General features: G+C 40.0%; 1 protein-coding gene across 2 annotated transcripts in view; it reads right to left on the reverse strand.

Moving 5' to 3' along the window:
- Nucleotides 1-13204, reverse strand: part of LOC139940664 (uncharacterized) — a 40706-nt gene extending 27502 nt beyond the window's left edge. Inside the window, exons 1-2 of one of the 2 annotated variants that reach the window (XM_071937022.1) lie at nt 12841-13204; nt 265-326 (exon numbers count right to left, since the gene is read on the reverse strand). In XM_071937022.1, coding sequence (XP_071793123.1) covers nt 265-326; nt 12841-12892 — 114 coding nt within the window. In that variant the 5' untranslated portion in view covers nt 12893-13204. Of the gene's footprint in view, nt 1-264; nt 327-8747; nt 11177-12840 lie in introns of those variants that run through there. The other variant, XM_071937021.1, reaches the window with a different exon arrangement.
- Nucleotides 13205-13456: the final 252 nt, after the last annotated feature.

The following is a 13456-nucleotide window of genomic DNA, read 5'->3' on the forward strand; positions in this document are numbered from 1 at the left end:
TTGTAAATCTGTGAACTTTTATTTTTTGTTCTGTTCCCGAAAGTGTATAATGGCTTTTTTTAAATTCTCTTTGCTTACAACTAGGGCCCACAAGCGACAAAGTAACTCTCACAAAGTAACTCTGCAAAACTTGAAGGAAACTTGAGAAGACTCGGTTTTCTCCCTACACCAGGCATAATATTTGGTCCTTGGGAAAAAATAGGAACATTTTATAATGTACAGGTGCTTAATATGCACAACTGATATTAAAATCAATCAACTCACCTTAAGTGTTGTGCCTTTCCTTTCTGTATACTCTGGCGGCCTGTATTTAGTGTCCAACACATCTACAATATAGAAAGAGAAGAGAACATTATTTTCAAAAGTTGTGACTCGTAACTTTTCAATTTGTCAAATATATTATTTTGGATGGTTTTCAAATCCGTCAGACCAACGTCTCTAGTGGTCCACTGGTCAAACGCTAACCTAAACACCTCAGGACCAGTGACAATTATTTCAAAGTGGTCCAGCTGGATAGTACACAATTGAAGACTTTCCAATGCTTGGTGGCAGCAGACTTACCAGGTAAATTTCCATTGTTTACGTAGTTCTGAACATGCGCATCATTCTGAGACTGATGGCTTTACCCGGCAGGTCTGCTGCCACTTATCGTCCCAGAAAGTCTCCAATTGAAAAGCATGCCTATCATTTGAACGATGGGCCCAGGAAGAAGCCGATGGACTTGGGCTGATTTCACAAAGATAGTCTTAAGAATGCTCGTCCTTAGTTAGGAAGAGTGACTCGTCCTAACTCAAGATAAGCTAGTCTTAACTGCAATGACCACGAGATCTCACCATGATGCTTCCTTGCTGCTTACATGATCATGGCGACCCACTACGACTTTTCTCCCGCTTTGTTGGCCATGACCTGCTTGTATTACGCTTATTTGGTGCAAATGATCAAAATAAAGGTGGGGGAGAATGCAGCTACCCAAACTGGTACATTGTAGATCCCACCTGACCAAACCACGCCTAGTAAGATCCACCCATATTTGGCACATGTTTGGCCCACGATTGGCCACAATTTCGGCCACTTCTCCATCATAGTAGAGGCGGCGCCTAGGTGTAATGGGGGTTTTACTGGTAAGAAAACCAAAGGACTGCCAAAACCCACAAGCAAGGTGGCCAATCACTCCTGTACTATAATTTTCTTTAGAACAAACCGACTTGATAAATGGCAGTTGACAAATACATATTGGAAATACATACATGTCATGAATCTTTGTAAACAAAACTCTGACAGATGTCAAGACACCATGGCATGTACAATCATTCATCAGGTTGACTTCAAGTGCGATATGTAGGTGATAAGATCAAAATAAGAGACCCCAGCAATGTCTTGAGTCAATGGTTGATCTAGCATCACTGCCCTTGAACTATCGGCACAGAATGCATGATCCACATCTTGGCATTGCACGATATCCATTAATCATTCACACAAGGTAAACACATTTTGAAACTTTCTCTGATAAAAACAAGTGATAAAATGTTACTTAAGTAGCAATGTGAGAAGTTTTGAAGATATGGGATTTGATGCACAGCATGGTGAGGTATCACATGAATGTTTTATGGCAACACCATGCAGGTCTGTATGCTTCTTTTTAAAAGGGCAAAGGCACCTCCTTGGAACATGAAAAGGGCAACCTACGAGGAAATTATAAATTTCTACTGGAGAGCATTTTAAGGGCACCAAAGCAATAACAGGGGCATGAAGGCAATCACCTCTATTACCTGCGTGAAATATTAGGTCTGCATTTGCTGTGTAGACTACGTTATTGGTATTTCTTTTTGTAATCTACTATCGCAGGGTATTGACAAAATAGGGAACCAGCCAAAATTAGGACTACATGTAGGTGGCTCAAACTGAAGCTGAAACCCAGGCCTGATACATCACAGAGGCAACAAAGGCAATTGCCTCCATGCCCCCTGGTCATTGCCTTGATGCCCGTAAATGCCGAAGTGTACAATTTTCTCATAGGGTGCCCTTTACCAAGGAGAAGTCCCTATGGTGCCCCAAGTGCCTCTTTAAAAACGAAGCATACAGCCCGGGAAGCCAGTCACAAAGTTTGGCAAGTACACATATTTACACTACATTTTTACGTACATTACGCATTTACAACAACACTAAATTGACCTACTACAGCGTACACAAAAACAACCTGGTTACAAATAATTGATCTTTTTCCACCCGCAAACGAAATTCTTAAGTCACCTTGAAATGTCATGATTCATGAGAGAAGAAGAAAACTTGATGAATCTCACAAACACTGGTAAATGATCAATCATTAAGTTCCATACTGGCAGTCAATAAATCCCATGGTCACACACAGATCATTGGCCTTAATAATATCCATACATGAAAGTTGGCTAATTGTAGACGCTTAGCGTTGAGGGTCGTTCAGTTCCAAAAGGCACAATCCATGAAGGAGTGACAGACCTCCCAGTGGCAGAACCCGCCTAATATAATAAACGCTAATACACAACCAGACCCTTTCAAAGTTACTCAGGAGTGAAAGAAAAATGCTTTTAAAAGCAAATATTGCATGAATGATCGCACAAAGAGTGTTATCTAAACAGAAAGTCAATTTCACAGAATAGAGGATTTAACACAGTCTCACTGACGTTTTAAAAGTTTGTACTTCACCATGTCACTCAGGGCCAACTTTTCCTAGAAACTTGCAGCCTTTTGGACATAAAAACAAACTAACAAGGGTCACCTACAACTCAAATAATTACAATTTTTTACCCTGCAGGGTTGGAACTCTCTTATTGCAATTGTCCCCAAACAGGAAAAAACACCCACAAAATTACAAGTATGATGTCAGCAAGAATTGGCACAAAGCAAGTATTAGCAAAGGTCGGGAGTTCGAATCCCACCTGAGTAAATATGACCATGGATATTGTTTCCACAAGACTGAGGAAAGCACTGAGTATACACTGTACAATGCTATACACACATTAGAAGACAACAAATTTAACATAAAATGTAGAATTGGCAATGGTTGTGGGTTCGAATCCCACCCAGGTAATATTCCAGTTGTTTAGTTGTTGTATGTACGTAGTAGTCAGTATTGAGCTGTGTTTTGTAATTTGTAATGAATTGTGGTTGTACGTTTCAAATTGAATGTTTTTAGTACACGCAAGGAAAACAACTTTCACTGTAAATTGGTAAAATAAATCAAATTGAACTGAAATTGAACTGAAATTGAATTAAATAAAAATCTAAAAGGGTCATGGAGTCAGTAATGAAAGCAAACGTCTAAATGAGGCTATTAATTTTTAATGGTTGGAGTCAAGGCATGACTTAGCTCCCTTAATAATGGGCGACCGGAAGAGATGTCCCATGGTACTGAATACGAGAATCGGATGATAATAAAACAGCCTTCCAACACAAAGGAGAATCACTCTGAACTTGTAGGTCAGCTAAGAGAGGGGAAGTCATCATCAATCAAACCAACTCTGTGGGGGAATATGTAGGCTACGGACAATATTTCTTTGACTATAGGAATGATCAAAGAAAAAAATGGTCGGTTGGTGTAAACCCACACAATTTGCCAAGTTGTCTCTGGGTTTTCTATTCCCACACATTATCATAAATTACATTCCAGTGAACTTTTTCCCTTGTATAGCCGAGCAAAATGCTTTACAAAATGTTTCAATTACTACTCAAAGAAAACAGGATTTGCTACTCAATGTTAGCATTCAGTGTGCACAAAATAAGTTCAGTCTAAATGTCTTGCTGTGCAGAATTGCTGGAGGAAACCGTTCCCTGCATTTCAAGTTGACCGAATCGATGTACCAACATAAAAGAGTGCAACACAGTAAGTGTTGTTATTATGGTCTTTTCTAAAGCTTTGTTGAATGAGTTTCTTAGCAACCGGAACACAGTGCCAGCCAAGCAGTCATTGAACCGTGATGCTGTGACGTTTTTGTGAACCAAAAGTGTTGAAAATAGCAGCTACGGGCTAATTGCGATCAGAGAGCCAACAGAGTTTCAACTTTCAAAAGTGCAGGCCTGTATGCTTTGTTTTTGAAAAGGAAAGGGCACCAAGGTTAAGGGCAACCTACATGTTTTTTTGTATTTTTATGCACATCGCCAGACACACAAGGCCTGAAGGCCACTTCAAGGTGTGGGCTACAAGGTGTGTCCATACGGATGTAGGCTTGGGTATCATCAGTCCGAAGCCTGGCCGGTAGAGCAGAAAGCACTACCTCCCCAATTTTACGTAGCAAGTGTCACGACAGGGATTTGAACCCACACTCTGCTGGTCAAACACCAGAGTTTGAATCCGGTGCTCTTAACCGCTTGGCCATGACACGCCACAAATGTACATGTATGAGAAAATGGTAAATTTCTACTGTGTTTCAAAGACACCAAGACCATGAGGGCAATGACCAGGAGGAATGAAGGCAATAGACTCTGTTACCTCCATGAAGTATCAGGCCTGAAAGTGGTTGGTCATGTCCTGAACAGAGACATCAGAGACAAGAAGGAAAGAGCCTAAAAATATAATTTCTTTTTAGAACTTAGAAGTATAACATAAGGGTAAACTAAATCAATCGTTCGAAAGAGTGAAGCCAAGATAAAGTGAAAAGTCATGACAAATTTAGTTTTCGGGGAACAAAAATGAAAAAAGAAGAATAAAAAATGAAAAAAGAAGAACAACAACAACATATGGCTTCAAAAAAAGATGAGGGTGTGGACGAGCAACTGCTAAAAGTTTTGTTGTTATTTTTTCGTCCGCTATAGACATTTACATTTAGCTGTCTCTAAAGTCTTTTGTCGCTTCTACAAAAAGTGTTGATTGTGTGAATATTTCATAAGACCCTCTGGGCAAGGATTACCTCAATGAAGAAGCTCATTGCACTTTTCCTCTCGCAAACTTCTTCACAAACCATTGCTATATGGCCGAATAAAAACAAAAACATGTTTAGCATCCCCACCTGCTTTCTTTTTCGAGACTGCTTTTTTTTTCTTCTTAATGACCATTTTGTTCCAAGCAGCCATTTCAATTTTTTTTATTTAAAGGGCCCTTCTTCCTTTTTTCCCCAAAAGGGAGGACGCTAAACATAATTTTGTTTTATTTGGCCTAAGAAGTGCCTCTAGATTTATTGATCAGGCTCTCAAGAGAGTCTACATGCCAAATCCCTTTCTCCGTATATATTGATCAAGCCATGTACTTGATAAGTTAACGAGGACACGCCAGTGTCCAACATGGCCCAACTACTGTCCGGATCACTGCCCTGGCTACTGATATGCTTCCTGTCTTTGTTCGGGGATTAAACGTCTTAGAAACACAGGAACAACGGGCTTACACCTGAGGATGGAGACTAATGCACTAAGAAGAAAGGCTGATCACTTAAGCGGACTTAATCAGAGTACTGAGGTGGGGGGCATAAGGGTTGAGACTTGAGACTGCGGACTTGGTTTAATTTGGAAGTCAACAATTTGTCACATAGGATCAGAAGCATCCCCAAGCCTGGACAATGGGAAGAAGTGTTACTGTAGCTTCTTGTGAAAGGGAAACTTGAAAAGCACAACTCTGCCTCCTATGTACTGTCAGTGTAGTAGAGAATAGTTCTCCTACCCATTAAGAAACTCTGAGGTAGAAACCATCTCCATGTCAGGAGGCAATGGGGATAGAGTAAATGAGGACAGTTTCAAATCAAGACAAAGCTAATTGCAATCTGCTTTACCAACACAAAGAAGAAAGGTTTTAAGAAAAGTAGACGTCTTTCCTGAAAACAAATAACACATAACTTCTTTAAGAATTCTTTCTTAAGCAGCAAAGTTGTCTTGAAAAACAACTTTGCTACTGATTTTACACTCTTCTCTGCAGAGAATCTATCCCTGATCTATCCGAGATACTTTAAGAATACCAGTCTAGTAATCTCCTTTAACTGTGGTTCACTGGACACTGGCCAGATGCCTAACTAAAACACCATTACACCAAGGAGTCATTGGATGTACGATTGGCAAGGAGTCCAAGTACCAGACACAACTCTAACAAAGCTACTTCTCTTCCTGGCAAGTACTCAATCAGCGGACTATTTAAATTCTTCAAACATATGACACCAACTAGCCAGCAACAATTTCAACATGCCTATGTCTGATCTTTAAGTGTTTTTTAAACACTTAAATGCAGAGTTGCTCACTTTTACACGCTACGTAAAGTGTCCCTCTAGATACAATGAACGTATGCAATGTTCCCCGTGCAGCCTTAAGGCACTGGACACGTTCGGTAGTTGTAAAAGACCAGCATCTCACTTGATGTATCCCAACATACAGTGTATGCATCAAATACAAAATCAGTGAAAGTCTCGACTCAACTGGTCATCAACTATACAAGAGAATAATGAAAGAAGAAAAAAAACACCCTTGTTGCACAAATTGTTGTGCTTTCAGATGCATAATTAAAGGGTTATGTATTGAACTGGCATGCCAGGTTTTCTGACTAGACCAAAGCACTGGTAGAGTTTGCCCTTGTGCATCTATAGAGGGGGGTTTGTTATGCGTCAGTCTGGGGTGCATAGAGCAGGGCAGGCGTTAATATCTTCGTTTGCAACAAACAAGAGAGATCCGTTGTTTGGGAGAGGGAGTGATAATCCAGAATAAATCCCAACTGAAGGACATGACTTTAATTGCCTCCGTTGAGATGACGCTATTGTAAGACTTCACAAACAGCCGTCTGGAGAATTTAAACAACATGATTTCACAACTTTGGGTTTTTTATTTTCAGAAACTGCTCTTTAAGAAGACTATAAAGTCAACTGGTGTTGTTTTGAGAAGAAACAGTAAAGAATCAAGGATAATATTTGGACCGTCAATATATGGTTTTGGTGAAGGAAAAAAATCACTTTCATCAATGACTAGTTGGTTTCACAAGTTGTTGTTTTTTTCTCTCTCTTTTTTAGAAACTGCTCTTTAGAGAAGACCGTAAAGTCATCTGCCGTCATTTTGAGAAAGAGCAGTGAAGAATCAAGGATAATATTTGGACCATCAATGTTTGCAAATGGTTTTAAGGGAATAGAAAACAAGACATTCCCTGCGCACTGTTATCAATGACTGGTTGGTTGAGTGAGTGAAAGAGAGTTTCTGAAAATTGCAGGATTAAAAACAAAATGCTTTATCTAACTCTGTCCACCTGAAGAGTGGAAATTTGTATTCAAACATGGTGGTGTAAGGGTTGACTCAAAATATTTATCTGTTTTTCATTTAGTGTCTTGGTAATAAAAAGTGTTCCCATAATTGGCAATCTTCACATAAAGCTTACAAATATGTCATAATCTTTGAGGAATATTAGGGTCCAAACATTATGGCCCTCACCAATTTTTGCAGCTAAGCACCAGTAGGTCATTTTGGTTTGTATCCAACTTACAGTTGTCAGCTTTCACAATAATCATAATCAGTTCACATTGTTCAAACGATTAAAGTTTGCGGCAGATGTATGGCAGAATTAATGAAGTGAACAGGGATTTTAGGTAATCTGTATGCAGGGCCATGCATCTAAATTGGGCCCACACTACTATACACCATCCCAACCATCTCCATTATAGTCGAGATCAGTCCAAACTAGTGTAAGTTGGAACAACCCAACTAGAGCTGTCTGATTGTGCAATCAGTCAGTGGGCCTCTAAAGTAGTTTTTGATCCTCTCAAGTTCAGGGATCTTCTTGACTTTAAACAGGTCTTGTTGAATAGGTTACTGTTAGGTTTGGGAAGGTTTAAGGCCATCACCATATCGACGGCTACAGCTATGAATGTTGATAGGGGTTGTTTCTTAAAGGATTTGGGTACTTTTTCAAAATGTCCATAGATTTACATTAAACTTACAGGGTTTGAAGATAATGATAGTGGAAAGCTTCCCTCCGAATTTTACTTACTGAGGTGCTGTAGTTTTTGAGAAATGAGTAAAAAAAATTCATGAAAACACGTTTGTAAATGATTAAAATAATTTTCATCTCATGAGACGAAAATTATTTTCATCTATTGTTTTACTCACTTCCCAAAAACTACAGCACCTCAGCACGTAATATTTTCAGGGAAGCTTTCTACTATCATTATCTTCAAACTGTGTAAGTTTAGTGTAAATCTGTGGACATTGGGGATTTGTTTGGGTTTTTTTCCTACAAAAGTTACCTAGACCCTTTAAGGGTGTTCTGAAGGCTTTATCAATACTTCAAATGTCATCATCAATTTTTCAATTCAATTCAATTCAATTTTTATTTGTCCCACCATGTAGGAAACTCTGTATTCAAACAGAGTTTCCTACATGGTGGGACAAATAAAAATTGAATTGAATTGAATTGAAAAATTGATGATGACATTTGAAGTATTGATAAAGCCGTAACCATTATGACAAGTCGGATACAGCCTAAAGTTTGGATGGAACAATTACATACACCATTTACAACATTTAATAAAAAAACTCAAACTCAGCTCAAATGTGGTAAAGTTTGTCTTTGGAAGTGTTTTTGTGAACATCCTTTAAAAAAAATATAATAATTATTTTGCACATGAACTTGGCCCTGAGCATCTGACTTTTATATTGACAAATTGTTTGTGTTGAACGAAGAAATTTACTAGCGTGCCAGTACTGCAACCTCTAGATTAACCTGCTGGCACGTTAATCCGGAGGTCACGTCCCGCTACATATAGTCAATGTTTTCTTTGTTCAACCCCAAAAAATATTATGGTTTGTAATTTTACCTGTGTCGATGAAGCAAACTCTACTGCTGCTATCAAACGCAAGAGTATCTGGACATAGATACAGCTTACTAAATAACTCCAATGAAGCACTCCTAAATGCGTCCAGTGCCAAGATCGTCTCCTTGCACACTGCCCACATCTCATTCTCCCGCAGACGTCCTCTTCGAAGATCCAAGATGTCCGTTATCGACACCAGCTCCTCATCTTCTTGAAGAGTCGGCAGCGGCTCAAAGAGAAAACTCATCTTTGAGAAAGTGGTGAGGTTTTTCTTTCAAAGAGTATTTGTTACCTCATCGCGGCAGCAGGTCACCGCTTATAGTTTTCACTGCCGACTTTCCGTCAACGAATTTAAATCCTTTCCTGGTTGCTGCGCCTGTTTTTATATTTAGGGACCACATTGTGAAACGAGCTTGAATAACACAACCTTCTGTGCATCACAAACCAACCAAATGTCAAAATATAGTCCAGCAGTGAACGATAAGAGACCTTTTAATATCACTTGTCCTGGTAACTGCACGTTCAGAGTTAAATGGCGATCATAAATAGTTACATTTTAGTATCGGGCAACGATCCATAAAGTTATCAAATGGCTACTGCCACTTTCCAAGGCTGTCAGTTAAATACCATAATCAAATCTTTTAAAATCTGGAAACCTTGATTTAGGCTACACGCACCCAAAATAGTTTGGCTGTTCACAATGTTGATAACTCTGAACCGAATATATTCCATGGTTTTACCGCTTTCAAAGTTCCTAAACACTTGAAATCTAATGGCGATTTGAATGATCTGGTTGTGCGTGTGAAATGCAGTGATACTTTAACTACGAGTATCCAAACAAATAATTCCACTGTGTACTTGTTACGTGTCAGCAAACATGGCTCTATTATTGCCGGCCTCCATGGTAAACAATCTTGCATCCCTCTGCAGTGAGGCACTAATAGTGTGATGAAAATGATCAGAGAATTCCACTTGTTGACTTAGTCAATTCTCCACAGTCACCATGTAGTAGAGAGCACATTAAAATAACACACAACATTTCTCTGTGAAGAATCGAAGACTGCAAATTTGGTGCACACGATTCTCCAGATATAATAAATGATCCTTCTGGTGCTGTGCTTTGTTACTCACTGATTTCAGTGAGCCGAGAACCGTATCTATTCCTGCACACGTGTCTTTCCCCTTTCTTAATGGTCAAACTACCAATTAAACAGGACTATACACAGAAGTCCCTGTTTAGTGATGCTGAAAACATACATGAATTACTCCACCATGCCAGGGTCTTGAATTGTCATCGTTACCTCATTACATCTTTTCCCAACAACAGGCAATAACTCCTGGCCAGTCCTACGGATTCAATGATTGACAGCCGTTACACATTGGTACTTAATTACTTAGAACTGGTGCTCTAACAAAATATTGTAAAGAGTTGTGGCAGCGTGGATTGGCAGCAGTGTCATTGTACCCGAATCACTCTCTTCAGAAGATCACAACCCCTTGAGACTTCTATGACCAATGAAAACTATATTGTAGTACTATTGACCATTTAGATCGCCCACTGGGTTGGTGATGGTTGGTGTAGTTACTGTTGTTGGAATGGGTTATCGGAGATTGTTAATAGAGAGTCCACAGCTGCAAGTGTTTGTGGATGATTTCACGCTTCAGCTGTGGAGAACAACTGGCTTGGGTTTAAATTTCCTCAACTCTGTTTCCAACCATTGCATTGGTTGGAGATCTGGACCAGAAACAAGAGCTCGCCAGTAAATAGATTGATACATGTATGATGATGTAGTAGATTGAATTACAACAATCCACACAATTGTTTCACAGAGGTACAATCATTATTGTTTGCTTTAAATAGCAATCGTTGGGGGGGGGGGGTATTCCAACATAAGAAATCATATGAAATCTGTTTATGTGTTGCGCATGGTTTCAAGATCTCACCGCCGTTCATCTAACTGCAATTCCAGCAATTCGTTAATTCCATTTGATGAAACGATTTATAGAGTAGAGTCAATATGTCGAACAAGAAATGACTGCAAATTTTCTGCCAACTGCAGCTGTCCATCAGAATAGTAAACCAAATTATCCTCCAGAAACAAGACTTGCAATAAAAAGTTACTCACTCCAATTTCTTCCTCCATTCTCCACCTCCACCCAAACTGAGATGGTGATGGTCGACTGCCGAGACGGTCGGATTTTTACACACCCACCTCCAACTTACAAATCCTTCACACTCACCCAACACTTCCCTTTTTCTCGTCTGCTACTTAGTGGCTTAAAAACATTGATCGAAAATAACTGTGTCCAACAATTCAAGCCAGTGTCGTCGACGTGTCGTGGTGTATTGACCTCCGGATTTTTGCCGTTTTTATGCCTTTTCAGATGCAAAGTTTAGGTCATTATTCAACTTGGGTCTGGGAGTAAATCGATGGTTTTCATCTTTCGGTCGCCGCGCCGTGCGTGTGTGGTGTTCCTTCGGGTGAGTGCGCCCTCTGTTGTCTCATAGTTGACAGCTATCTTGTGTGGGGGGGGGGTGGTCGGGGCGGAGGGGTCGGGCGGGCGGTCTTTGTTGTTTTTGCAGCAGGCCTCGTTTCGTTGAACTATGCCTGTTGTTATTTTACTGGAAAGTGGAAATGTCACGATCTAAAATCAGAAGCTCTTTGCGAGGGGCACGATACGGCACAGCACGGTACGGCACAGCACGGTACGTTTGTTGCTCACTCAAGTGCCCATAAATTTGTTGTTGGTGAAGTGTCTCTGAATTTACAAAAAAATATTGCTTGTGCAATCGATTCATTAGTAACAGATCTCAAAATTAACATTTTCCCTTAAATTGTGAAACGCACTGCCGGACGATGAGATAAGTTGCAATAGAAAAAAGGAATTATGGAAAGTTATGTCTTTGCCCACGGTTGCCCTCCCCCGAATATAAATATCTGGGATACGCACTTGAAAGTGTGGATGCGTGGAAAATAGTTCGTTTCTAAAAGGTGTTTTTTTCTTTGGGGGCGGGAAGGGCACCGATTGAAGAACTGCTCCAGACCATCTTAGAAGAAACAGTAATTTATTTGCATCCGATTGTAACTGGGTTGAGGATTTCGATGTCGCTTTGTAGTAGGGCTAGACCTACAGAGTGTCACATTGACCAAGAAATGACTCGGCCCTTGGACTAAGCCAGTTCATATCCGACCGAAACAAAAAAGAAAAAAAAGGAAAAAAAAGGAAAAAAAAGGTAATGGCCAAATATTATAGATGGGCCTACTTTGCTCGTGGTAACACCATGGGTTAGGCCTACATCACAATGCAGTTTATCAAATCCCATTATAATATCGCTAAGGGTGAATAGAAATGGGAAATAAATAATAGTTGTTTAAATTAACTCAATAACTTTGCTCAATCACCGGAGAGGTTTGTGCTCACCCAAGGCTTGGTAAACGCCACGCCTAAACATTCCGTCAAAGAATCGTCTAAAAGCTCCCGGGTCACAAATGACTCGAATCCTGTCCCAGGCAGCCGGCTGGGTCAGCCTGACCCATTCATGGGTCAGGCTGACTCAGACCTAGTTTAACAATGGGGGAATGGGGCAAGCCCGAACCCGGTCAGTAAGTTCTGACCAGGGCCCAATGTCTACATTAATATCTGCCCCAACTGTGTTGTCAGCTCTTTACCAATTCTGAATGCCTTCCTTACAATTTATGCTAAAACAAAATTTAAAACCATTGAATGGGGGAATGATCGACACTCATTGTAACCGACAACTTTTGTTCTCAAGTCTTTCTAATTGAAACCGAAAATTAAAATTTGTTTTATTATAGGCCTAGTAGTAATACAGTACATTTGAATGTGAATACTTTCCGTGTGAAGTTGTGTACTGTACACATTGGTCATTGCACAGGTGGTGTTAAAAAACATTGACCTCAAACAAGTTATTTTCAAAAGAAACAAACCAACAAACACCCAAACATCCAACAACAACTTCAAAAACACAAAAAAAACAACAAACAACAACAAACAAACAAAACAAACAAAACAAAACCAAACATACAAACAAACAAACATCCACCAACAAACAACCACAAACAAACAAACTTACCTGCTGGACCATCGCTTGTGCAACCATAAGTCTCGTCAGAGTTGCTGTCCATCTTCAAAGTAGAGTCCAATCACAGTGGAGAGGTGGTGCATTCGACTTATAATAATTAAGCATCAATTTCAATTAATGACTTTGGAAACATTAAGAGAATTTCCCAAAGTCAACGAGGATTGACGGAAATGCCCCCATCACTGCTCCGCCGTGGTGTCGCTGAAATCCTCGGTACAGATACTGGGACGATTCACGGTCACCTCCCAAAGTTTCATTCAGGCATCTCACAACAAGTAGTGTCTGGAGTCTGACGCTAGACGGACGGTTTTATTCTGGTCACCAATTAGGTTTTACTTATGGGCTCTCAGTATTTGTGTTCAGTTTGAAATGGGTCGGCTTGTATAAAGAGTTGCACCTCGAGCAAGTTTACTCGTGTTGACAAGACATCACAACATTTCACAAGTTTTTGGCGTACGTGCTCGCACACTTTGTTCGGGACGGAAAAACACGTGCAAAACTACCCCCCCCCCCACACACAAAATGTCATTGAGGTATAAAAACATATTTTTCATTCATTGAAAAAGGCGTTGAACAAAATCACTCGCGGGCGTATTAATAAAAGCGT

Source organism: Asterias amurensis, chromosome 8, assembly GCF_032118995.1.
Source record: "Asterias amurensis chromosome 8, ASM3211899v1".
Lineage (NCBI taxonomy): Eukaryota > Metazoa > Echinodermata > Asteroidea > Forcipulatida > Asteriidae > Asterias > Asterias amurensis.